Genomic DNA, 26,518 nt, shown 5'->3' on the forward strand with positions numbered 1-26,518 from the left:
GCAGCCCCGCAGGCAGGCAGGCAGGCAGGCAGCCAGGCCCCAAAGGGTAGAACCCTGCCCGTTGCGCGAGGAAGCATGAGGTCAGGGACCCAGCCAGGAAAAAAATAAGCCCCAAAGGCTGAGTTTCAAACCAAATGCCTCTTTATTTCAATGTTCAAACAGCCGGTTCTCTGTAGCTGCGGTTCTCCCGTGCGTGACCAGCAGCGGGGACCTAAAGCCCAAAGCCCTGCCCCGCCCTGGCCACACGCAGCTGCCTCAAATTCCACCCCCATTCTTCTCCTCCCCACTCCAGTGCCTTCACTTACATTCAGCAACACCCCATAGAAGCCAGGAGCTGTGTTCCCGTCTGTCAGTTTCCGCTGGACCAAACACAGGCCCGAGTGCATGGCTGTAGGTTTGTGCCCAGCGCAGTAACAACCCGGCTGCTGCTGTTTGGGGAGCCTGGGAGGCTCCAGCCTAGTCCCGAGGCCCAGGGCGGCCGCCGCAGGGAGAAGCCCCGGTCTCCGGGTCCCCGCCGTAGGGAGGCCGGGCCTGTCTCCTGCCGGAGGAGGAAGAAGCGAGCGGCCCGGGCGCCACCTCTTTCCTCTTGGGGGAGGGCGCTGGCATCCTCGCGGCCGCGGCTCGGAGGCTCCCGGAGTCCCGGAACTCCTCCCAGGACCGGCGCACTTGAACTCCGGGAGTTGGCCCAGCACCTCGCCCTGCCGTCCTGCCAGGCTCCGTCCCAGTGCGGAGCGGCCCGCCGGCGCGATGCTGGCGCTGTGGCTGGTGGGCCTGGGGCAGAAGCTGCTGATCTGGGGCGCGCTGGGCGCCGTCTCCGTGGCGGGAGCCACTCTTCTCCTGAGCCTCCTGCAGATGGTGGCGAGGTGCGCGCGGCAATGGCAGCAGTTGAGGGGCCTCCCCACGTTGCCCGGCTGCTACCCCTTGGTGGGACACGCGCTGATGATGAAGCCAGAAGGGAAAGGTAAGAGACGCGGGGGCCGGTGGGCTTCCTAGCCTGCGCGGACCCGCCAGCAGGAAGGCCCAGGGTGCAGGAGCTTCCCCCCCCTCCCCACCTCCCCCCTACCCGCCCCGGGCTCAGCCGGTCCGCACCTGCTCCCCGCCAGCCCCCCTTCTCATCAGCCTAGAGCACCACGACTTGAGGGCCGCTTTGGAGAAACAAGAATCTGTCCCCTGCTGGAGAGTGGGTTCCCAGTTCTATCCGGTTTGCCCTTACGACCCCTGATAAAATTGCTCCTGCCTCTGTTTCACATCAATTTTTTCTTTATGTATAGGCTGGAACGCAGTATGTGTAAGCTGTCCTTCCTCTTCTCTTCTTTTCCCACTTGGTAGCTGTTCCTATCTCTAAACACCGCCTGTGTTCTCTCTTGGCTGTTAAAGCCTAAGAGCAGAAACTTCCCTGGAGCAGGGAATGCACCTGAAAACAGTCCCATCATCCTCCACCCACCCACTGCCCTCCGAAAATCAGGGACTAGAGATTTCATCTGAGGCTTCCCTCCCTCCCCGCATCACAAGATTTGACCACAACTTTCTATCCTTCTTGACCTTCTTATTTTAGTTCTTTTAAGGAGGTTAGGTAATAACAGTAAACTACGATACGAGGGCAAGGCCATCTGGCAAACTTAACACACCAGGTTTTAAAAGCCTTATTTATGAAACAGTGCATTGTTTTTGTTTTTTGTTTTTTGTTTTTGTTTCTTGTTTTTGTTAGGTTTCATGGATGAGGGGAAAAATCACCGTGAGTGAGAAAGTTCTCAGAAGCACCTGGTTTTACAGTCTCCCATCGGAGACAGTGAATTCGATCTTAGCACTCCGTTTTCATGGGTGTGCAAATGGGGATACCCAGGGTTCAAAAGATTTGCCCCAAATGACAGGTTCTAAAATGAGCCGAGGACCACAATCCAGTTTCGCCTCAGATTAATTTGTAAATCGCAGTTTCACAAGTTGAACGTTAACTCCAAAACTTGAAGTATTATTTCTTTTCTAGCTCTCCCCTCCCCCCACCCCTGACCCTCATGCTGTCATTGCATCCCCACAGAAATAGATAAGGCCTCGTGGGGCGGGAGTGACCTGGGGGGGTGTTTATCAAAATATCGAAAATGTTCCCTGGCAGAAGAAATCCAAGTTAACCTTTCACCAATGAAACATCAGTGTGACTAATGGTACAAGTTATCCAATACCGCATCTAGAGGTCTGAGAACCGTGTTGGTAGAACTCATCTGGGTTGATACTAAAAGCAGAGCTAACCTCTCCTTCTACCCTGAGACTTTATAGCATTACAGAGTAACTGTGGCGATATATAGGGCTCCCATTTCCCCGCAAGAAATAACATGCTTGAGAAATCTCATCGGATTCTTTTGGGAATTTATTCTGAAAATTGAAATCTCTAGTGAATGAGACCTGTTTCAAAATAAACTTGTGAGTTGATTGGAATAGTTAAAGCAATTCTCCCTGGAGTTACTTTCTTTTTTTTTTTTTTTTTTCTTTTTTTTTTTTTCAACGTTTTTTATTTATTTTTGGGACAGAGAGAGACAGAGCATGAACGGGGGAGGGACAGAGAGAGAGGGAGACACAGAATCGGAAACAGGCTCCAGGCTCCGAGCCATCAGCCCAGAGCCTGACGCGGGGCTCGAACTCACGGACCGCGAGATCGTGACCTGGCCGAAGTCGGACGCCTAACCGACTGCGCCACCCAGGCGCCCCCCTGGAGTTACTTTCTAAGTGAAAAGAGTGACAATATCCTCGCTTCGACGAAGGGACTTTTTAATCCATCCACAAGTACTGGATTTTGGCATCAGGCAAAGCTTTGCTCCGTGTCCGGCTTTGCGACCAAGCTGTTTTCATTTGAGGAGTCGTTTAAAACTCTCTAAAGGGAAAAGAGCAGGAGGAGAACTACAGCAACAGCCAGAAGACACTGAACAAAATGGCAGTATCGATAATTTCTTGAAATGTAAATAGACTGCATCCTCCAATAAGAACACACAGTGTGGCTGCATGGATAGGAAAACAAGACCCATTTTTATGCTGCTTACAAGAGACTCGCTTCAGACATAAGGACACACACAGACTGAAAGCGAAGGGATGGAAAACGATGTTTCATGCAAATGGAAACCGAAAGAAAACTGGGAAGCTACCCTTACACCAGACAAAATAGAGTTTAAAACGATGACTGAAATAAAAGACCAACAGGGTATTCATGATAATAGAGGGGTCAATCCAATAAGAAGATACGGCATTTATAAATGTAAATGTACCCAACACAGAAGTACCAAGATGTGTAAAGCCAATATTAAAATTTTCTAAGTTAGAGTTTTTACCCTTAACTTGTAAGTTAATTGTATGACGGTTATTTTAAGGATTAAAGACCAGGCGACACTTGAAGGCAATATGGCGTAATGGTCAAGACAGAGCACTGTAGTGTCTTACCCCCTTAAGTACAAAGCCAGGTTCCATCATTTACTCCCTGTGATAGTGGGCAAGTTTCGTCAATTGCGACAGTAATCGTGCCTTTCGTGTAACGATGGTGAGGCGTAAAAGGCAGTGCATCAAAAACGCTAACTCTAGCTCAGACATAGAATAACTTGCTGCTGTAAATGAATAGGACATAATGGATGTTAGCTCTTGTAGGATAATTATTACTAGGTTTCGATGTGCTGAAACCTGCAAACACTTAACAAAGTCATTACTATGTATTTAGTATTATATGGAGTGGACATCCGTGAGCTCCTGTCCTGCTGCGCTGTGCACAACCTGACCTGGGATTGGGTGAAGCCTGGGATTGGGTGAAGCTTAATGATGGATGAAGAGCAGGGATGGGCCGAGCCTGCGCACATTATTGTCACTGAAAAAGTGCTGAAAAGTTGAATAGTTTGTTTTTTATGCTATATCAATTTGTCCCTGGTGCCCAAATTCCCATGTCGAAACAACTCTGTCAAAGTACCTTAAGTACCGTATTAGTAGCCTCACAGTGAGGTTGAAATTAGCCTTGCTGTTGTCAATCAGGCATTCCCTCTGCCCAGGAGAAGCCCTGCATCCACATCTGCCTACCCGCTAGCCCGCCTCTCCTCACCCCTCCCTAGCTGGATTTTCCCAGCAGTGGAAGGAGGCTTCTGGTCCATTTCCTAACATGTAATCACTTGGCAGCTGGGACTCAAATCCTCCCTTAACCTCATCTTGTTTGACTTGTGTTCTGAAAACATGCCTCACCTTTGCCAGGTTTTTCTCTGAGGCCTGGACCCTGTGTCTCAATTCTTCGGTCACTGGCTGCTGTCGTTTGTTTCTACCCAGGTGGCACTCATCGACACGGCATTTCTTCACTGAGAATTTTGTAATGGCTTGATCTCTCCTGAGGCCACGCTGCATTCCCCAGACAGGGGCTTCGTGGATTTCAACACGGAAAGTGTTGACTCTCGAGTTTTCCACACTACTTTGATGCTGGAGTTGGGATTGATGGTCACCATTTCCCCAAACCTGATGCAAACGCCAGCCAGAAAGCGCAGCCAATGCCCCTAACCCTGGCTGCACTGAACTCCAGCCTTTTCCCCACCCCCAGCGGCTTCCTGTGGCCCCAATATACCCAGGTGATTCACAGATCTCACACACACTGGTGTTACTGTCCTAAAATACGATTCCAGTCTTGCCAATCCTCATCAGAAACCGCCAATGAGTGTGTAAAAGCAAATCAAACCCTCCAGTACTCCAATCTCCCCTCCCAATGCTATCACCCCATCTAATGTTGTGGCTGCACCTACAGGGAATTTTCAGAGTTTCATGCTTCTGCTCTGCTGTTTCTGCTGCTTGGTTTACATTCTGTCTCGACTCCTACTTCCCCTTTTCTGCCTATAAAAATACAACTCATGTTTTAATGCTCGAATACCGTCTCCTTGATGAATTTTTTTTTTCAGACCTGTCCATGAGGACCAGTAACTCCTCAGACCTAAACTTCTATCTTAGCAACCATTTTGTTTTGTCTGGTATTACAGAAGTGACCATCTCCCATAGTTAGCAGCTCCCTGAGAGTAGGGATTGGGTCCTTTGGAGGTACACGTTTCTTGTACCTTATCTTACTCATAATTAAATTACCCTCACAATTCAGTCATTATAGCCTTTAACAGGAACAGTGTGGTGGACCTCGAAGATGTGAGAGACTTGGCAAATATTAAATGACTTGCCCAAAGTAAACAACCCAAAAGGCACAATAAGAAACTCACTTAAAATTAAATCTCTCCTCCCAGAATTTTTTCAGCAGCTAATTTGTTACACAGAAGAATATCGGCATTTTCCACTGCTGAAACTCTGGCTTGGACCAGTACCACTCTTGGCCATTTATAATGCAGAAAACGTGGAGGTGAGTGTGTGGGAAATAGGATCACTTTTCCACTGTATATTCGATGGTGTGAGAGTCTCATCCAAATAAAGATAGCAAAAATGTTATTACATTAAAAAAACTTTTTTTGAACGTTTATTTATTTTTGAGAGACAGAGCACAAGTGGGGGAGGAGCAGAGAAAGAAGGAGACACAGAATCCGAAGCAGGCTCCAGGCTCTGAGCCATCAGCACAGAGCCCGACGCGGGGCTTGAACTCACGAACCATGTGCTCATGACCTGAACCGAAGTCGGATGCTCAGCCTACTGAGTGCAACCTACTGAGTGAGCTCAACCTACTGAGCCACTGAATTTAGTATATTGAGCATTTCACTAAATATTTTTGGCTATGTGGGTGCCATTTAACGCTTTCCAGATATAGTGTAAATATGGGGGGTGGGCAGTAGCCTCTAGATGTCTGTGCCCATCTGATATCAGGTCTAACACATTCTCCTTTTTTGAAAAGTCTACACAAGGATGCAGTTTTATAGAGCCACAAATAGGTTATTCCACAAGGTGAGCACATGTTACCTGCCAGACATTGTTTTCTCAGTCTCAAAATATAAGACTAATAAAGTATGAGTGTTTCTCTCAAGATGCTCTGAGTCTCCTATCCATTACAAATGTATTACTCCAAGTTAATTTTCTTAAAAAAGAATGCTCATCTGATATTGATAGGGCAGATACCATTAATCCATGCTATTGAAATTGGGAGTGTACTCCCAAAGAATACGTTTTACTTATCATTATGACTCTGGGGAGACTATCTTGTGGTTTGATGAGCAAAGGATTTGGGTCAGGGAGTAAAAATGGGGTAAGCAGGGTTTCTTTGCATGGAACAAAATTAAAAACAGAATTTCCTAGGCGATGGCGCTGGGATATGTCTTTCTTAGATATTGCCGTGAAAATGTGTGCTTCCTCTTGTACCGCACTGTAGCAGCCTGGTTCGGAGTAGATAATGAGGAGACAGGCATAGGATTTCGGCCATGGCTGACTTGGTGTGAGCAGGCTTGGTATGTGTGGGTGGAGATCTATCCAGAATGCAGGACTGGAACAAGGAGCCCGGGCAGCACTTTGTGCTCAGACCTAAGTGCTCATCCTTTCTACCTCACTTGGATTCCGGGGGGTCTAATCATACTCAGGGCCTTCAGTGTTGCCTACATGCTGGGGACACTCAAATATGCACTTCTAGTTCAAGTCCTATCCTGAGCATCTCACCTACCTGCCTTCAGACCATAGCGACTTGAATGTCTCCAAGTCAACATGCCCACAAATGAACTTGTGACTTTTATCTTCCTAGACATGGTCGTCCTTGGATTCACCTAGCTCCTCTCCCCCGTCCCCCTACCCACAGTCAATGACTCCTCTTGGTTCCTAGTTCATGGTAGGAGCCAGGGTATCGTCTTGGACATTTTCCTTTCTCTCAACTCCATTTGGTCCCCAAGACCGAATGACACTTGTATGTTCAACACTCTATTTGACTTTTTTAGAGGCACAGGAATAAAAATGAATCGCAGAGAAATAGTTACGAGACGTTACTTTAAAAAGTAGTGTTCTGGGCGCCTGGATGGCTCGGTGAAGCATTTGGCTTCGGCTCGGTTCATGATCTCATGCTTCATGAGTTCGAGTCCCGAATCAGGCTCTCTGCTGTCAGCACAGAGCCCACTTCAGGTCCTCTGTCTCCCTCTCTTTCTGCCTCTCCCCTGCTTTTCTGTGTGTGTGTGTGTGTGTGTGTGTGTGTGTGTGTATTCACGCTTTCTCTCTTCCTCAAAAATAAATACACATCAAGAAAAAAAAAGATAAGACGCTAAATTTTTTTAAAAGGTGGTCCTGTACTCTTATAATTGAAATTATTTTGATATCTATATATCTCTCAATTTTTTCCCCTCTTTCCAAGGTAATTTTAAGTAGTTCGAGTCAAATTGACAAATCCTGTGTGTACAAGTTCCTAGAACCATGGCTTGGCCTGGGACTCCTTACCAGGTATGTCGTTGTCGCTTTGTAAAGCCGTCTCGTAGAATCAGTTCCTTCTATTGGTAACTTGTGATGTCGGGAATTGGCACAAAGTAATCTTCCCATCCCGAGACTGTGCTACCAGGAAGCTGGGGAGAAGCCGGAAAGAAAGGACTGGAGAACACTGGGCTCTGACGGACAGGAGTCCAGCGTGTATGGTAACCTGTAGCCATGGTACTCAGCAATGGTGATGACCAGTGTCCCGAGAAGAATCAGGTCCTGGTGTGTGAATGGAGTAAAGGAAAGGAGCGTTTGGAACAGGCAAATCTTGAAAATCCAGTGAAAAGGGCAGTCAGCCCCAGCCAAGTATAGGGAGCACAAAAACCTCAGTCCTGGAGCTGGTGTCCAAAAATAGGACTCCATCCTCTGGGAGAGGACCCACCAAGAGAGAGGTGGGACCCTTGTGGGTCTGTGAAGAATCTAAAGAGAATAGAGATCAAAGGAGAAGCACAGACCATCAGGATCATCTGAGGACTAAGGTAGTAATCGAGGGGAGACAAAATATTCTAACTTGGAAACTCAGAAATTGAGACAAATTCTTCCATTTGTCAAGTCTTATGAGGGCTCCTTTAAATACGACCCAATTTAGAAAAAGATCTAAAATGCCCACATTCTGTGACTATATACGAGTCTTTGTCATTCTGACCAAAGCACGCGAGAACCTATAGATTAAGCTGTTTCGGGAGAATTTTGTTGAACTGGCTAAATTTACACTCTGTTTCTCTTTTATTTGTAACCATGTATTGTTATTTCTAGTACTGGAAACAAGTGGCGATCTAGGAGAAAATTGTTAACACCCACTTTCCATTTTACAATTCTGGAAGATTTCTTAGATGTCATGAATGAACAAGCAAATGTATTGGTTAATAAGCTTGAAAAACATGTTAACCAAGAAGCCTTTAACTGCTTTTTTTACATCACTCTTTGTGCCTTAGATATAATTTGTGGTAAGTCTCAGTGATTTGTTTCTAAAGGTACGGTGTAGTGTAGACTGGCCCACACAGAAACTAACATTCCATTGGGAAGGCCAAGGAGGGGATTGGAAAGGCTCCTGGATTGTTCAGGATGGTCCCGTTGCTCAGCCGCCTGAGAAGCAGCAGCCCCTGCTAAGGCTTTGGGCAGGATTGTCACAAAGCCAACATGCCAGGAAGGTCAGAGGGAAGGAAGCAGCAGCAGCAGGAACAGGGAATAGAAGGTACAAGAGAAAAGGGGGAGAGAACAATTTCAAAACCTATAAGAGCTGAGCAGGACCTACGTCTTCTTTTTAAGGGGTGGCCCCTGGAAAATGAACGCAGGATAGGTGATGGAATTGAATGGTTGCTTCGTGCCTCTATTTTACAGAAACAGCCATGGGGAAGAACGTTGGCGCTCAAAGTAATGATGATTCGGAGTACGTCCGTGCAATTTATAGGTAAATGAAGTCCTTTGGATTGTCTTTAAAATGGTTCTTGATTAGAGCTTTGAAAAGGATTGCTGATAATTTGTGACTGTCTTTTTCATTGTTTCAAAATGAAACTTTATACTGAAATTAACCCAGTCGTTTAAGCATGTATTTGAGCAGTAGAGGAACGGTTTTGTAAATGATAACACACCCAGATGATGCCTTAAGTTAAAACGATTATTTTATAATATGTGGAGGGATTACATTATGACACTAAGTGATATAGGCAAAACCAGATTTTTGGTATGATAACCACCAGGTATAAAGAATTATTTATAGGGGCGCCTGGGTGGCTTGGTCGGTTAAGCGTCTGACTTCGGCTCAGGTCATGATCTCGCGGTCCGTGAGTTCGAGCCCCGCTTCGGGCTCTGTGCTGACAGCTCGGAGCCTGGAGCCTGCTTCCGATTCTGTGTCTCCGTCTCTCTCTGACCCTCCCCCATTCATGCTCTGTCTCTCTCTGTCTCAAAAATAAATAAACGTTAAAAAAAAAATTAAAAAAAAAAAAGAATTATTTATAGAAGGAGGGGCACCTGGGTGGCTCAGTCAGTTAAGCGTCTGACTCTTGATTTCCGCTCAGGTCATGATCTCACGGTTTGTGAGTTCGAGCCCTGCATCAGGCTCTGCACTGACAGAGCAGAGCCTGCTCGGGATTCTCTCTCTCTCCCTCTCTCTCTGCCCCTCCCCCATTTGCTCTCGCCCTCTCTCAAAATAAATGAGTAAACATTTGAAAAACATGATTTATAGGAAGAAAACACTGGAAGGCACTATACCAAAATATCAGTTACGGTTATTACTGTTTGCGTGCGTGCGTCTCTTTTTCTGACTGTGTTTTGTTTTTGTGGCTGTTCATTCTCCTTTCCCGTGTTTTCTGCTGAGTATCTATTATTTTTTCATGGAAATCATCAAGTTTTACCTCGAAACTGGCTGGCAGTTATTCAGCTATTAAGAGTCAGGGCCAGGATTTGATCTGACACATCCTATCTTGAAGTTCACTGCTCATTTCACCTTATTTTAATGAATGCGTACTGAGCGTCTATAACCTGCCATCCACGGCACTAGTCCTGACTAGTTGTATCGCCTCACACAAATAGGAAGAAAGCAGGGATACACACAGTGAAACAGATGAATGTAAACATAAACTCTAATAATTGCTTAGAAAGAAACGATCAAGTTGACATTAGAGAGGGAAAGAGGGCTACGTCCTACGGGTGAGTGGTCGGCAAGAGCCTCTCTAAAGAATCGGTGTCTAAGCCCGTCTCGAAGGAGGAGATCACGCAGAGGTCTGGCTGCTATCTTGCTGGACATGACAAGGGAGGCACTCGGGACAGCTGTGTGACACATGGGTATTCGGCGAGCACTTCTCTGCAGAAGGGGACGACCAGTTGCTTTTCTGTCACTCCGGAGGCGTGATTAAGCGAATAAGTGCATATTAAAAACTGGCAGATTTCATCCCAGTGGGTGATCCCAGAGCCACAGCGGCCTTGGGAGGTCAGGAACTCTTTCTGGAGAAGGAGAAGCAGGCCTCAGGTGCCCATCTAGTCCAGATGTGTTATAACAAATTCTTCCTTCTGCTAATGAAACCATTAAAATGTTAAGCTTCACTGGACGTGTAAAAGCCCGTGCATCCATTGTTGAGCATGAAGCACAGGGCTCTTAGTAGCCTTTCGGATAAGTCCTCCTCATTCCCGTTTATTTCCCTCGTTAAGAGCAGGCATTGAATAGGTGCCGAGGAAAGAGACATTTCCGGTGTGTCGGCTACCGTATTTTTATCCCATTTACAGGATGAGTGATTTGATATCTCGAAGAATGAGGATGCCGTGGCTCTGGCTTGACTTTTTGTTTCTTATGTATAAAGAAGGATGGGAACACAAAAGGAACCTAAAGATCCTACATAATTTTACCAATAAGGTAAGTCCTCAATTCATTTTTTTTTAGTGTGGTATAATATAAAAATTTGCCCTTCTAGCCGTTTTCAATGTCCAATTTGGGGGGCTTTAAGTACATTCAAATTGCCATGCAACCATTGCTACTATCCATTTCTAGGACTTAAAAAAATTTTGTTTTAATGTTTATTTAGTTTTGAGAGAGATACAAACAGAGCACGAGAGGGGGAGGGGCAGAGAGAGAGAGAGAGTCACAGAATCTGAAGCAGGTTCCAGGCTCTGAGCACTCAGCACAGAGCCTGATGCGGGGCTAGAACCCATGAGCCGTGAGACCATGACCTGAGGCAAAGTCAGATCCTTAACCGAATGAGCCACCCAGGCGCCCCATAGGACTTTTTTAAGTCCAAGATTTTTGTGCTTTTGTTAATATCCTCAGTGTAGGACCATGAAGCCTGAGTCTCATAAAATTTGAATTGAATAATGGAAAAAAGTAGGCAACCTGATTACATTTCAATGTATTTAGTAATTTTTTTAATGTTTTTATTTATTTTTGAGACAGAGAGAGACAGAACATGAACAGGGGAGGGGCAGAGAGAGAGAGGGAGACACAGAATCCGAAGCCGGCTCCAGGTTCCGAGCTGTCAGCACGGAGCCCGACGCGGCGCTCGAACTCACAGAGTGTGAGATCGTGACCTGAGCTGAAGTCGGATGCTTAACTGACTGAGCTACCCAGGCGCGCTTTAGTAAATATTAATTAAGCAGTTGCTAAGTGCTAAAACTTTGCCAAGTGTTAGAGATATAATAATAAGACACGTATGTTCCCTACTCTAAAGTAGGTTAGTTTAGTAAGGGAGTTTATTAAAATGGCAAAATGAGGTATGAGCTATGAATATTTATTAACAAACAAGGTGCTATGTTAAAAGAACATAGAGACAAGTATTATGAGGGTCTTCTGGAAGATGTTCGTATTAGACAGTAGTTTTCAAAGGCAAAGGGCCTTTCTAGTATCATTTTAATTTAGAAAAGATTAAAATTAACTGGATGTTCCTATTTCCAATTCAAAAATTACAAAGCGATCATGATGTTGTTTTGGATATAGGTTGCCAGTCTGTGTTAACGATGCATATAGGGCAATCAACCAGGCTGTAGGAGAACTCTAGGGTACCATCTAGTAGACCATTACACCCCACTGGAAAGTCTGTAAAAACGGCACTTGAAAATTCTGAAGCTGTCCGACAATGAAATTCATGTTTACAAGTCTTATCAAAGAATGCCATAAAATGTTAACAGGCAGCTTGACTATATTTTTACAAGAGCCTAAGTGGTGATTGAGGATAGGAAAGGTTTAGAAAAAATAAGTTAAAGAAGCTGGGATATTTGCACAGGAGAGTGTATTGTTAGATTATAACAAATTCCAAATCAAAGCATATGATGGTTTCAATCACAGGTCATCTCTGAACGGGCCAAGGAACTGAAGAGAGACGAAGAACATAGAAGTGGTGACAAGGACTCTTCCCCCTCCAAGAATAAACGCAGGGCTTTTCTTGACTTGCTTTTAAATGTGACTGATGATGAAGGGAACAAGCTAAGTCACGAAGAGGTTCGAGAAGAAGTGGACACTTTCATGTTTGAGGTATTGTATATCATCATGTTATTTTCAGGTATCATTAAATAAATTCCAGCTATTTTTTTAGAATCTACAACATTATTTTTTTAAAGTGTAGTGAAATTTTTAAGTAGCTTCATAGAGCTAAGGAAGGGTCATCAGATTAGCATTAAAATTTACACAATTTAAGAACCTGATTAAGTATCAGGTCAACTTCCGTGTTCAGAAAAATCTTTGAGTCATGGTGGGTACGGCATAGACACATTTTTTTTTCCCCTCAAGAAAATCTAAGGTCTGTCAGACTTTTCCAAGAAGAAGAGCGGCCAACAATTGCTATGTTCTTTTTAGTCTGTGAAACCCACTAGTCTGTTTCTTCACTACTTCCTTTGAAAGAAGCCCGTTTGCTTCCTGCCTCTACCAATGAGTCCTTAGCTACTGCCCTGAGCTGCCCTACCTTAGAAAGAGAACAAGAGCCGCCCCATGGACAATTTAACCAGTTTGAGATTCTAAAAAAAAAAAAGATTTCCGGTCTTCCAGTAATAATAGTAATAATAAAAGATGCAGTTTTTGACAAAGAGAATTCTAACTGTATTAAATATCACAAGGGGTGAGTCTCTCAACATATGTGGATTGCCAGATAGAGATAAAGAAATGGTTTTTTTAAGCACCGCCTGGTAATATGTTGGAAGCGGAGGTGAGCAAAAGGCATCCACCATTTCCGATGGCTCAGCACATGCTCACGGGTGTGTTAGCTGCACCCCCCGGGGCCGTCTAGATGCAATGCTAGAGCACATCCGTCCTTTTGTCCCGAGGGAGGTCGGTCTGTGTCCTGTAGCTGAAAGCGGGTCGCGTTAAGCGTCTGTAGGCTTGAGCTCTCCTCCCGGCTCTGTGCTCACTGGCCCTGTGAGATGCTTCCAATCTTCCCCGATCTCTGTCATCGCTTTCCTATGTGTACGACAGAGAGATGGGCTAGGGCAGTGATTTTTAAACTTCTTTTTTTAAGCAGAGCGCTTTACCGGAAAGAAATTTTATGTGGAAAATGGACACCCACGGAGCTAAAAAGTGGAGAGGTGTTAAGCACGTAGGCTCTGGGGCCAGATCCCCCACCATAAGCTGTCCTAGAGGTGTAACCTTGGGCACCTCATCGAGACTTTCTGGGCCTCGGTGTCCTCATTGTTCAAGCACGGGCCTCACGGATTAGATGAATGATGTTTTCAAGTGTACCAACAATTGTGCTCAGGAAGCATACCGTAGATCTTGGCTATTATTATTTGATGTTGAAGTGGAGAGACCTTCTCACATCTCCACCCTGTATGCACACACATGCGCGCACACACGTACATGCATACAAGTGCACACACATCCATACAAGTGCACACACATGCATACAAGTGCACACACATGCATACAAGTGCACACACATGCATTGTCATGCATGCACCTACACGTACACATACATACGTGTGTAGGGCATGCAAACATCCCTCTCACCTTCGTGAAGACAACCAGCCTGATGATCTCTTTCTTCCAGTTTTAACAGTCTGAAATTCTACATTTTTTTTTCTCCTTTGCATCAAATAGGCATACCACAAACTATCACGTCGTGACCTAACGTGACATCCTCCATAACGTGGATGCAGGCTCTTGGGGCCGTGCCTTTAACTGCCTGGGAGCCAGTCATTACATATGAAGGTTTTTACCCCTACCCTCTCCCAGCAGCACGCTCCTGTGAATTCCATGCTTAGTTTCGCTCTGGGTAGCAGATAAAACAAAATGGGAAGCTCTGTCTCGGTATTTGATCTCTAAAATGTGAATTATAGTACCAAGTATTTCATGAAGCTCTGGGGAAGAACAATCACGTTAGTTTCTGCACCTAGTTAGTGCTTAGTGTCTTGCCTAGAACTTGGCAAAATTAAATGAAGCTGTTAATCAACTTCTTGCCCTGGAGAATTACTCAGAACTGCATATGTACTCCCTGGGTACATACCCATACTCAATGGGTAGAGCCTACCTTGCAAATAGGGGAAGTGGAGAAGTACAGTTCTGGCAAGTTGGCTCAGAAAAACCAGACTTCCTCCCCCCCGCCCCCCACTTCAAAACTGTCTGGCCTACCCCGTTCCTTGGAACGCCCGCCCCCTTATCAGCACAGCTGAGCCACTTCTTACCAAGTAGACAGCTCCATGTCATGGTCAAGTGTCCATCTACGCAGGAAGGGATTGTTTTATATGTTTGTCACCAAGGTGAGATGCTGTATGGGATTAATTTGTTATGTTCTGGAGTCAGATTGCAACTGTCAGATCCAATTCAAAATGGAGTCATCCTGTCCGATCTTCTCGATATAGCTCTGCTCTTTAAGCCATTGTTTCTTCTCACCTTTGTAGGGCCATGACACGACTGCAGCAGCAATAAACTGGTCCTTATATCTATTGGGTTCTTACCCAGAAGTCCAGAAACACGTGGACAGTGAACTGGAGGAAGTGTTTGGTATGTTTGGCCCCAACATTAGCTGCTCTGTGGGTCCCACGTCCGCCGAAACAGACGCCATTCATGCTCATTCAGGATGTGCTGTAGGACCTGTTGTAAAGACAGTGTAATAAGCAGGAAGCCTCCCTTATGGGATCCCTTCCAGTACTGTCTCCTTTGCAAGGCCTCCCCTGTTCACTTACAGGCATTGGCCAACCACCTGGCGTGTGACTGCCCTAGGCTAGACACTGGGGGTGCATAGATAAATGCTACTGTCTCCAAGGACCTCACTGCTTACTAGATGAACCAGCTATTGTCCATAAAGTATGGAGTCCTGGCTGTGTACTTGAGTGATAAGAAGAAGGTGATATTTGGGAGCAGTGGGGAGCAGGTGATGTTAGTGAGAGGGAATCCAGGAGAGCTGTTTCCCATAGGATTGTGTCTGGCCACAAATGAGAGGGAAGTTGGGTGAAGCGGAGAGGCCATCCTTTCTTTTTTTTTTTTTTTTAATTTATTATTTTTTATTTTTTTAAATATGAAATTTATTGTCAAATTGGTTTCCATACAACACCCAGTGCTCGTCCCAAAAGGAGCCCTCCTCAATACCCATCCCCCTCCCCCCCCCACCCCCCATCAACCCTCAGTTTGTTCTCAGTTTATAAGAGTCTCTTATGCTTTGCTCCCTCCCTCTCTAACCTTTTTTTTTTCTTCCCCTCCCCCATGGACTTCTGTTAAGTTTCTCAGGATCCACATAAGAGTGAAAACATATGGTATCTGTCTTTCTCTGTAGGACTTATTTCACTTAGCATCACACTCTCCAGTTCCAAGGCCATTATTTCTATTACACAACCAGCAATCAACAGGTGAGGAGTCCTAGGCTGAGGTCAATAGGGATGTCACAGAGTCTCAGTCTTGCTCTTTTTTTCTCTCTGTTCTTCACCATCTTGGCTTTTGTGCCCTTGATTGTTGTTCGAGGTCTCGTGTGTATCTTCAAGATGAAGAGGAAGGGGAGGAGGGGATGAAGGATGTATTAGTTTCCTGTGCCTTCTGTAATACACTCTACAAGCTGGGTGGCTTAAAACAACAGAAATTTATTTTTTTCACAGTTCTGAACACCAGAAATCCAAGATCAGTATTGCTGAGCCGAAGTCAATGTTTTGGTGGGGTTGTACTCCTCCTGGAAGCTCTAGGAGAGAATCTGTTCCTTCCCACTTCTGGTGGCCACCAGCCTCTCCCTTGGTTTATGGCCACATCACTCAAATCTCAGCTTCTATTTTCACACCCCCTTCTCTTCACTCTGTGTGTGTGTCTGTGTGTGTCTGTGTGTCTGTCTAATCTCTCTCATCCTCTCCTATAAAGACATTTGTGATGGCATTCGGAGCCCAGGTGAATAATCCAGAATAATCTCCCCGTTTTTATATCATTAACTGAATCAAATCTGTAAAGGTACCTTTTCCCCAAATAAGGTAATATTTACAGGTTCCAGGGATTAGCACCTGACATATATAGGAGCCATTACCAGCCGACCACACAGAGGCTATGCATTGTGCCATCAACTTTATCCTTTGTTGAATCACACATCACGTGGCTCCCATAGCTGGAAGGAGAAAATGAAAGATTGGGTCAACCGGCCAACAAAATGGTGTCTCTTCAGAGAGAAGAGAAGTGGGGAAGGAAAAAGCAGGAGAGGGAAGACATTCTAGAAAGAGGAGAACCAGATGGACAATGGCACAGAAATGGAAAAGTTTGGAGGACAGTAGTGAATCGTGAGGGGCAGCTAGAATTTAACACATGTGGTACAATGTATTGAGAGATGAGGTTGGACAAGTAGTTTTGAGTTCGGATTGTGTGAGGCCTAGACATCTCAAAAAGGAAGACTTTATTTTGTAGAATGGAGGCAATCTTAACTTTTGGGCTCTGTTTCTATCGTCATTTTATTTATTTTTTTCTGGATTGATTTCGATTCTCTCATATTGTCTGTGGTGAGTAAACTTGGTCTTTCAGAAGCTCACAAGTGTTTTTAAAACATGGTCACATTTCGTAACCTCTACGATATCCAGCTTGTTGCTGTTGTACTTTTTGCTGTTGATCTCATGTGATTAAAGCATCATTATTAGTAGATGCCTTATTTTGCCGCTTCTCATGTTTTCTACTGATTGTCCCTCACTTTTTCTTTTATCCCCAGTATTAGTTCTAAAATTTCATGAGCAACTCATCTTTGGGTATTGAGTTGCAGGTATAAATTCCTCTTGTTACACATAAAATTAACCATTTATCTGTGTGTATTTAGTTTTATTATAACAAAGCCACTTGTGCCCTGTTCATGTTTAAAGTCAAGCATCATCTTTTCCCTCCAGTAAAACAAAAAGAAAATTTAAAAATAAACAGGAACAAAATTACAATAGAGAATGTCAATCCCAAATACGGTCTTACAGGCTCGCCGAGTCTCCCATGGAGCGGTAGGGCTCAAGGCACTAGGAGAGAATTTTATTTCTAAAGTGTCATGTTAAACTATAAAGATTTCCATTAAACATCACAATTAAACATGGCTGAAGGAGAAGCCATGTTGTCAAGATGCCCACTTCCCCGACCCAAACATCTGAAACCCACCCTTCCCTGATCTAGAAATGCATTTTTTAAAAAATAAAAACCAAGAGAAAGTAACCAGATACATTTTGGTAAATGCTAACTGTGTCCATAATCACGTAGAGACACAAAGTAATCTCTGAGCCCAGTACTGAGGAAAAGGAGGAAAAGAGCTAGAATTCTAGGCACTCCCACGTGGGGACCGGGCACCCACCAGCTTCCAGCAGAGCTAAGATAGCTGAAGGTTTTTCTTTTTTCCCCATGTGTTGTTTATATGAAGTTTTGGTTGAGACAGAAAAAGATAAGAATGAATTAAGAACAGAAAATGGTAGAGTTTCTCTTCCTACTGTATTATGCTCAAGGTATTGCCCCCCACCTCCCATCCCAATAAGTTGAGAATCATTGTGTAAAGGAGGAGAAAGAGACTTCAAGAACAGCATGGCTGAGGACAAGGGGGCTGGAGAAAATTAAGACAGGAGATTGGAATCCATCATCCTCATTCTATTCTTCATTAGTGCGTTCTCCTCGTCCTCCACCACCACCACCACCACCCCCACCCCCTTCTCCATCATCCATGGCAGGAACCAAGTAGTATCGTGATGGGTTTTACCAAACATCATCTTAGATGTCCCTTCCTAACTCATCTGTACCTCCATCAAGATGGCCAGTAAGCCAGAGAAAGAAGCTCCCTGGTTCCTCATGCTCCCTCTTCCTATGGCTTTATTTTGCATTTGACTTGAATGTTTTATCAAATCCTTTCCGATTCCCATTTGATTTCAGTAGATTTTGAAGATGGATCAAGCTCTCATCTAGATGAAATTCTTTGGAGAGAACTTTGTTTTTGAAGGAAGGGTTTTTATCAAAGTGAACATCTGTTCCATAACCTGATTAAATATCTTCCAAATCTGTCACTTCAACTCTGGTCAGATAATGCAATGCCTCTTTGTCTTCCTCTCCAAGGAATACAGATCTGTGGATGGCTGTTACCCCAAGTGTTGTTACCCCAGAATTTGGGATCTTGGCGATCATTTCCAACTTCCTTTGAAAACATGCTCAGTGGCGTTTGTTATATTTCTGTTCTACTTTCAAAATCCCTCCACTGGCTTGTTCCTTAAGTCCATCTGTACTGATTTCATTACAGTTGCTCCTTGCTATTCTCATTCTTCCTTTGGTAAGTCCAGGGAAGTTGATGTCTCTTCTGGCCGGAAGGCAAGACCATCTTAGTTTCTTTGTTTGACACAGGAACAAAAGGCGATTAGGGGCCATGTTGTGGGGAAAGTCCAAGAATCTGGCTCAAGAGAAGATGCACATCTGGAAGCTCTGAGAACTCAAAATTAACCATTTTAAAGTATATGAGTTCGTACATTCACAGTGTTGCACCACTTTTACTCTAATTCCAAAGCATGTTCAGCACCCCAAAAGGAAACCCTGTACCATTAATCGGCCACATCCCATTCCCTCTTCCTCCAGCCCCTGTCTCTGTCAGCCTCTCTGTCTCTGTGGATATACCTGTTCTGAGCCCTTCCTATAAATTCAATCATTCGGTACGTGGCCTTTTGTGTCTTGTTTCTTTCACTTAACACATTGTCTAATTTTATTTTGATTATGTATAATATGAGAAATCCTACTTTGGCTGTAGGTATTTAACATCCGGTGCTTGGATTAATTCGTTGTTGATGTCCCGTTCCCCAAGCCCATATGGTTCTTTCATGGTCATCTCGTGTATTTACTTTGATCAGGGAAGTCTGATCGTCCTGCTACCGTAGAAGACCTGAAGAAACTTAGATACCTGGAATGTGTCATTAAGGAGAGCCTCCGCCTTTTTCCTTCTGTCCCCTTATTTGCCCGCAATCTTACTGAAGATTGTGAAGTTGGTAAGAACTCTATGATTAGAATAATAGGGAAGATGGATTTTTTTTAACATCTGTCTTGCTCCATTCTTATGGCATATTGCCTACTTCTTGACAGCGGGTTACAAAATTGTGAAAGGCGCTCAAGCAATCATCGTTCCCTATGCACTGCATAGAGATCCAAGATACTTCCCAAATCCTGAGGAATTCCAGCCCGAACGGTTCTTTCCCGAGAATTTGCAAGGACGCCACCCATTCGCATATGTGCCTTTCTCTGCTGGACCCAGAAACTGTATAGGTTTGTATCCATCAGAATTGGTTTGATCTTTCCAGCCCACGTGGTAGTGGGTTTCTCACAATACTTTCTTTTTCTTTTTTAAAATTTTTAACGTTTATTTATTTTTGAGAGAGAGAACACACACGCAAGTGGGGGAGGGGCAGAGAGGGAGACACAGAACCTGAAGCAGGCTCCAGGCTCTGAGGTGTCAGCACAGAGTCCAACATGGGGCTCGAACCCACAAACTGCGAGATCGTGACCCGAGCTGAAGTCGGACGCTCAACCGACTGAGCCACCCAGGCGCCCCCTCACAATAATTTCTTCGAGATGTCATGTCTCCTAGGCTACGGTCTCTTAAAAATTGGTTTCTTTTTTCTTCCACTTCACTCTACATTATTGTCTCGAAAAAGATTGTCGTAAAGTAGAATAGTTTGCTAGGGCCACCATAACAAAGTACTCCCATCTGGGTGGCTTCAACAACAGATACTCATTTTCTCATATTCTGGAGGCTGCAGGTCTGAAATTGAGATATCAACAAGGTTGGTTTCTTCAGAGATCATTCTAAACCTTGGCTTATAGATGGTCGTCTTCTCCCGTATCTTCCTGTATCTTCCCGGTCTTTCCTGTGTGTGTTGTATCCTGATCTCTTCTTTGTATGAAAACAGTCAGATTGGAGTAGGGTCCATCCATATGACCTCATTTTAAGTTAATTAGGCTCTGTAAATACTCTATCTGCAAACACAGTCACATTCTGAGGTACAGGGTGGGGTAGGGCTTCAACATATAAATTTACCGGGACAGAATTCAGTTCATAACATACAGCACAATCAGTTTCATGGTAGAGTTTTAAAATACTATAGATTTGGGGTCCATGTTGAATGTATTTTATATGGTAGAAAATGTACTTGTAGCAGTTTTATTTAACCTAATATCTATGTTTGTTGCTTTTGAGAATCGCATTTGGCAAAACAGAAGCAAAGAATGTTTACCATATGGCCAGCTGAAGTACTTAAACAGGATGGATGCACATCACCATGCATCATACACACTTTGGCTTTAGGATCTCTAGCATTTTATGAGGATGTAAATGCAGGTGTTAGTAAAATGAGGTCAGATTTAAATGGATGAATCTGAAGCCTATTTGGTGACTCTGTAGTAAATTAAATTAAAGGCCCAATAAGCCATCTACAGTAGTGGTTCTCATGCTTCAATGACCCTAGAATTCATCTGGGATTGCTGCTAAAATACAGACACCTGCCCCACCCCAGCTATTGGGCTGCACTGGGTAGGGGCGGGGAAGGGAGCTTAAGAATCTTCATTTTTAACCAGCACCTCAAGTAACTCTGCTTCTCCTTATTGTGAAAATATAAAATTGCTTGCTTCCTCTAATAGGACCGGTGATTTCTCACCTTTGAGATCTATGCATATTTAAAGTAATGCCATTTTCATTAACTTGAAGGTCAAAAATTTGCCACAATGGAAGAAAAGGTCGTTCTCTCCTGCATCCTGAGACACTTTTGGGTAGAATCCAACCAGAAAAGAGAAGAACTTGGTCTGGCGGGAGAGCTGATTCTTCGTCCAACGAATGGCATCTGGATCAAGCTGACGAGGAGAAACGGAGATGCGTCCTAACCATAGTCCTGGGCTGTGCCCTTGTCATGTGAACGGTCTTTCTTGAAAGGAACTGGATTTACAATTTCTAGATCTGGGTTCAATACTCTGAGTCCCTAGACCTATTTTTTTTTTTTCTTGTCCCCACTTCTGTTGGGATCAAGCTCCCCAAAGAGTTTTTATATTTGCATCACGACCATAGGTCTCAGCCCTGGTCTCGATCCCCAAAGTAGAGTTAACCAGTGACGACACCCAAGTAAACATATGACAGGTTTCTCAGCAGAGGGATCCACAGGCCAATTCAATTCAATTGGCACACCGAAAGAATATAATTTAATTGAGATTCCAGAATTTTTTGAAGGTATTCTTACTGACTGGGGAACATGTATATGCATGTGCACATATGCATTTAATTTGAAAAGGGTGGGTAATTAAGTACTTAGACCTAAGAAGCTCAAGTTTTAAAATTATATGAGTGACATCAAATATGAGAAGAAGAATTATTATGGCACTTTTCAGATTATATTGCCTGGACTTGATAATTTTTTAAGTTGACTCATAAGTTCTGTTCCTGTTTCCCTTTTGACCAGGTGCCGATAGCCGTGACTTCATTATCCATAGCATCACAACTAGCCTTATATATCATACACAGTTGGGAAAGACGCCTCTCGGTAATTTCCAATCCCCCACAGTGCCTCAGAGGTTTGAGTAATGGCTTTTGGGGCTGGGAGGACCTTAGAACTTAACTAGTTATACTCCCTTTTATTTGAAGCGTCTGAAATCAATGAGAAGGTAAGTTACTGCCCAGAGTCACGCCGCTGGTGGGTGACAGGGCTGGAAATGGAGGTCTGTGCATCTCTCCATTCCCACCGTGATAGACTGCGCTGTGTTATGCCCTTATTTGATGGAACTCAGGTCTGTCGCTAGAGGTGTCCCTAGAACACAGCTTTTTCTGCCTCCGATCTTGGGATATTTCTTCTAGAGCTCTTCCATCATTAAAGGGAAAGAGAAGCCACCCATCTGTATTTAGTAACTCAGGAATATCTCACTTAGTTTAGGGTTAGACTTCCAGTAAATTCAGTCCTCCGGAACATACCTACCAAGCTGATAACTGACATTCTCTGAGTTCTAATTCCGTAGGCAATACCTGTATCCCCTCAGTCAGTGCCTTTACAAAGTGACTTTTAATGAACATAGTATCATTGTTGCTTCAGTTTTCCCAAGGCAATAGCAGATAGAAGCAACAGACTAAGAGGATGGAATTTCTCTTCTTCGATGGCTGTCCCAGGGAGAGATTGCAAACCAAAGCCATTTGCAAGCGCTTCAGGCTGAGTCATTTAGGCCAGGGTCAGCAGCTCTACCCACTTTACTATCCCAGGGCACCCCAGTGCGGACAACCCAGTGGCTTAGTTGATGAGAAAAAGTCAAGGAAGTATATGATACAGTTGAAAAAGGTTCATAGCATATGCTTAACTTTGTTAGCTAGAAAGTGGATATATGTAGAAAATCTTATTTCCAGATGACTATGGATAATCAAAGTTTTATTCATGGAAATTAGTATTATTTCTCAATTTTATGCATTTAGATTGAAAACTTGCTTCTTTCTCTTTTTCTCTTCCTTTCTCTCTCTCTCTCTCTCTCTCTCTCTCTCTCTCTCTCTCTCTCTCTCTTTCAGTGGCCCTGCCCTGGATGTGAAATTAAAGTAAAACATTGCTTAATGTTACCTTTTGGCCTGAGATCTTCATGTAGCTCCAGAATAATTTGTTATTTGTGTTTTAGTTGGAAACTCTCGTAACCGTGTTAGAGGGAGAATGGTCTATGGTATCAAAATGCAGATGCTGATTTTTTTTTTTAATAAGAGAATAATCAAGTATCTATGACCCTATTACTCGTCTAACTGCTGCTTGAAAGAGGTATCTCAAGAAAAATAAATTACATTTTAATCATGGGTGCTATATTTTATTCTGAGAATTGATGTCATCTTGGAATATAGATAGCTTTAAAGGACACATTAGCGGGTGACTGATTCGTAATGAGTAATAAAGGAAATAGCACTTTTGAACTGGTATCATCACTGCTACGCAGACGTTCCAACAAAATGTTCCTTGTGCCCCGTCAGAGACTGATGCTGAGTCTTCCTGAGTCTGAAGAATTAACTGGACACGAAGTAGAGATCCCAGCACAGTTTGCTCGGCTGATAGCAGCAAGTGAAATCTCCTAGAGGGGCCTGGGAATCAGCAAAACCACAAGCATCATTGGAACCCAGCATTGCAGGCTGGAAACCTCTCCAGGTGACGGGCTAGTGAACTGATTGATGCTGTGTTCATTGTCAAAGACAACAAAAGAATGTCAGTTTCTGGACCAAACGACCTGTCTTACAACGAAAGAGGTGCTGCCTGTGCGGCGCGCGCGCGCGCGCGCGCACACACACACACACACACACACACACACACACACACACACACACACACTGTATCTAGAAGATCAAAACGTTTTGCTTTCCAGCATCTAAAGAGGTGCTGGTAGGAACATGACAAATTTTTGAGTCTGCCTAGAAACCTCCCTCCTTTTTTTAGGAACAGTACCCCCTTTATCTTTGAAACTGTCCCATGATCAATACCTCCCCCAATTTTCTTCTGTTTCTCGCCTTTTTGCTTCCCCAACATATATACACGCTGTAAATATACAGTTCTCGTTGATGACGCCATGTTCTCAGGCAATCTCACCGTCTTAAGTGGACTGACCCAAGCAGGGTCCGCTCAGATTCTCCCCTTGGGAATCGATGGAGGTTTCAGGTTGTGAGACCGGGGATCAGTTGGCAGTTGAAGCTCTGGGAAGAAGGTGCAGGGGAGAGAAGATGCGTAGAAAAGAAACGGAGAGAATCCTGGAGGCTCTGAGTCCCACATTCCCGGGGATGGGCAAGTTCAGCTACACGCCCGCCCTGTGCACTGTTCAATTGTTCACCTGCACGCTGGAGCCCAGGCGCCAGGGTATTGCCATTTTGTTTAGGTTGATCGTCTTTCATTTCTAACCCAAAGCCAGTTAGTGTTTGTGAGCTCAGCTGCAGGAAGGAGAAAGGTGCTCTATTCTTCGGACGTGGTCTTCTGTCCTCATCCTCTTTCCTTTGTGCTGTTCACTACTTCTCCTCCAGGCTGGATAACCTCAGCGGATAACATATGTCTGCTAGTCATTGAAATGTGATAGGATTTTTAAAAATTAAGATTTAATCGACATTATATTAGTTGCAGGTGCATAACAGTGATTTGATATTTGTATGTGTACGAAGTGAAAAATGCAATAGCGTTTGAGGAAATGCAGAGTTCCCATCGTTTCTAGATGGTAGGAAAATTAAAAGGCCCCTGCTTTATCTTAGAACAAATTGGGATTAGCCTAACACAAGGGTCTAGTTTCTTAGCCTCATCCTGATGTATTGCCCAGGCTAATTTGTCTTTTTTTTTTTCTTGCTTTCATTAAACCAGATTCACTCCCATTTTCCTTCTGGCTAGCTGTATTCCAAATTCCAGGGATAAATCTCTCACCCGTGATTACTACAAAAGGACTGTGTATTCTCTCCTGTGCTTCTTGTCCAGAAATTCGCCAAATGGGTTATTTCTCTGGCCCTTTTGCACTGAATTCAGTCTCTAAACTAACTCCCAGCCTGTAGCTGTCCCTACTCCTGCTCTCGTGCTCCTAGGAGATAACTCCTTGGCACTTTCTTTTTCCTTCCCGTCACTTACTGTCTCCTCTTACCCAGCATTTTCTTGTTGTTGTGGTGGACAGTGGACGTGAACTCCTTCCTATCTTTCCTGGTATTAGTCAATGTAGGTCTCTTGGAAATCGAGGAGATGCTCAAACTCCTATACAAAAAACATAGGACAGCCTTTTCCTCAAAAGAAAAATCATTACTGTATTTAGACATTATTTATCTTATTTCTAGAATGTTTTATTTTTAAATACTGTATATCATTTAAATCTCTATGTTTGAGTTGAATAGTAAAGGGTGTGCTGGCACAGGAATCTTCTCCCAGGATGCAGGCCTAACTCCTTGATCCTATTTGTACTCTCGGTCTCTTTTTTTGCTCAGGTCTGAAGTTTTATTCTTATGGACATAGAGTGAATTAAAACTTTTCGGGGCGCCTGGGTGGCTCAGTCGGTTGGGCGTCCGACTTCGGCTCAGGTCATGATCTCACAGCTCGTGAGTTCGAGCCCCGTGTCGGGCTCTGTGCTGACAGCTCGGAGTCTGGAGCCCACTCAGATTCTGTGTCTCCCTCTCTCTCTCTCTATCCTCCTCCGCTCATGCTCTGTCTCTCTCTGTCTCAAAACTAAATAAACATAAAAAAAAAATTAAAACTTTGAATCCGCTCAGGCACAACTAATTGTTTTCATGTGGCCACAGCTCCGCAAGCCTGTGACCGTGCTTCTGGGTTCACGGCCTCCTGTGCCTTCATAATTAATTGTTACTCCGTTGGTGACGCTCGACGTTGTATCTACTGTTGATCCGTTACCACCAGAAACAAAGTTGTTGATGAAAGGCGAGGGTGGCAGTGTCTCCTCCTGAGCAATTGGATGGAGCCTCAAGAGGACACCTGGTCCCCACAGGGGACGTTCACAGAGTTAGAGCCAGTCTGCCTCTTAGTCCAATAATTGTCAGTGTTATCAGTGACCAGCAGCTCAACTTTGCTTACAAGAGTGACAGTGACTCTCGTACGTGACTTAGATGGTCCACAACTGTGGGTAAAAAGGACCACCCTGTCCTCAGTTGTTTTTTTCTTTCTCTCTTTTCTTTCTTTTTTCTTTCCTTCTCTTCCCTTCCTGCCCCCTCTCTTTCTTTTCCCTCCTTCCTTCCTCTCTCTCTTTCTCTTTCTCCCTTCCTCCCTTCCTTCCTCCCTCCCCTCCCCTCCCGTCACCTTCCCCTCCCCACCTTTCACCTCCTCTCCCTTTCCTTACCCTTCCTCCCTCCCCACTTCTTTCCCTCCCTTCTTTCCTCTCTCTCCCACCTTCCTTCCCTCCCTCCCTTCCTTCTTTCCTTCCTTCTTTTAAAAACATTTAATTTCTTATGTATTCACCACTTCACTCTCTCCTTCAATAATTGTCTGCCAAGAACTCCTCAGGGCTCTGGAGCTAGAGACCCAAGCCTAACAGCAAGGTGGGGGCTGGTGTGCCGCAGAAACACAACATAAAAATGAGCAAATGGGTAGCGCGATGTCAGCTAGTGGTAGGTGCTATGGAGAAAAAGAAGCATAGTAAAGACCCAGGACGGATAGAAGATCTCTTTTTAAATGAGATGCTGAAGGATGGCCTCTCCTGTTTGCTACTGCCCCCTTTCCTCTTCCGGATCCCTTACAAAGAGCAGATTACTCTCCCCTTCCAGCTGAAGCCTCACCACAAGGGCAGTCACGGCAGTTCTGTTAAATTATTTATTTTGTA

The 26,518-nt window shown here is 44.3% G+C and overlaps 2 protein-coding genes and 1 pseudogene across 4 annotated transcripts in view; 2 read left to right on the top strand and 1 right to left on the bottom strand.

Annotated features, from left to right (window-relative positions):
• The first annotated feature begins 295 nt into the window (after nt 1-295).
• CYP4V2 (cytochrome P450 family 4 subfamily V member 2) lies at nt 296-24,650 on the top strand. 2 transcript variants are annotated; one of them, XR_008421552.1, is made up of 12 exons: nt 296-961; nt 5,232-5,344; nt 7,259-7,344; nt 8,131-8,321; nt 8,716-8,785; nt 10,597-10,723; nt 12,146-12,331; nt 14,686-14,788; nt 19,093-19,227; nt 19,322-19,501; nt 20,940-23,004; nt 23,213-24,650. XR_008421552.1 is itself a non-coding variant. In XM_019422201.2 (11 exons), exons 1-11 carry the CDS (start codon nt 748-750, stop codon nt 21,110-21,112), a joined length of 1,578 nt encoding a protein of 525 aa, XP_019277746.2. In that variant the 5' UTR covers nt 296-747; the 3' UTR covers nt 21,113-23,048. The 2 variants fall into 2 exon arrangements, 1 of the variants encoding a protein (XP_019277746.2); XM_019422201.2 differs by lacking the exon at nt 23,213-24,650 and having other exon boundaries at nt 20,940-23,048.
• Nucleotides 17,855-18,619, bottom strand: LOC109250993 (protein SET-like; annotated as a pseudogene).
• Nucleotides 23,269-26,518, top strand: part of KLKB1 (kallikrein B1) — a 32,547-nt gene continuing 29,297 nt past the window's right edge. The window contains exon 1 of one of the 2 annotated variants that reach the window (XM_019422197.2): nt 23,269-23,382. The gene's annotated coding sequence lies outside the window, so the exon portion shown is untranslated. The remainder of the gene's footprint in view (nt 23,383-26,518) is intronic. The other variant, XM_019422193.2, reaches the window with a different exon arrangement.

This window comes from Panthera pardus, unplaced genomic scaffold (genome assembly GCF_024362965.1).
Source record: "Panthera pardus isolate Hobbes unplaced genomic scaffold, ASM2436296v1 HiC_scaffold_13, whole genome shotgun sequence".
In the NCBI taxonomy this organism is placed as follows: Eukaryota; Metazoa; Chordata; class Mammalia; order Carnivora; family Felidae; genus Panthera; species Panthera pardus.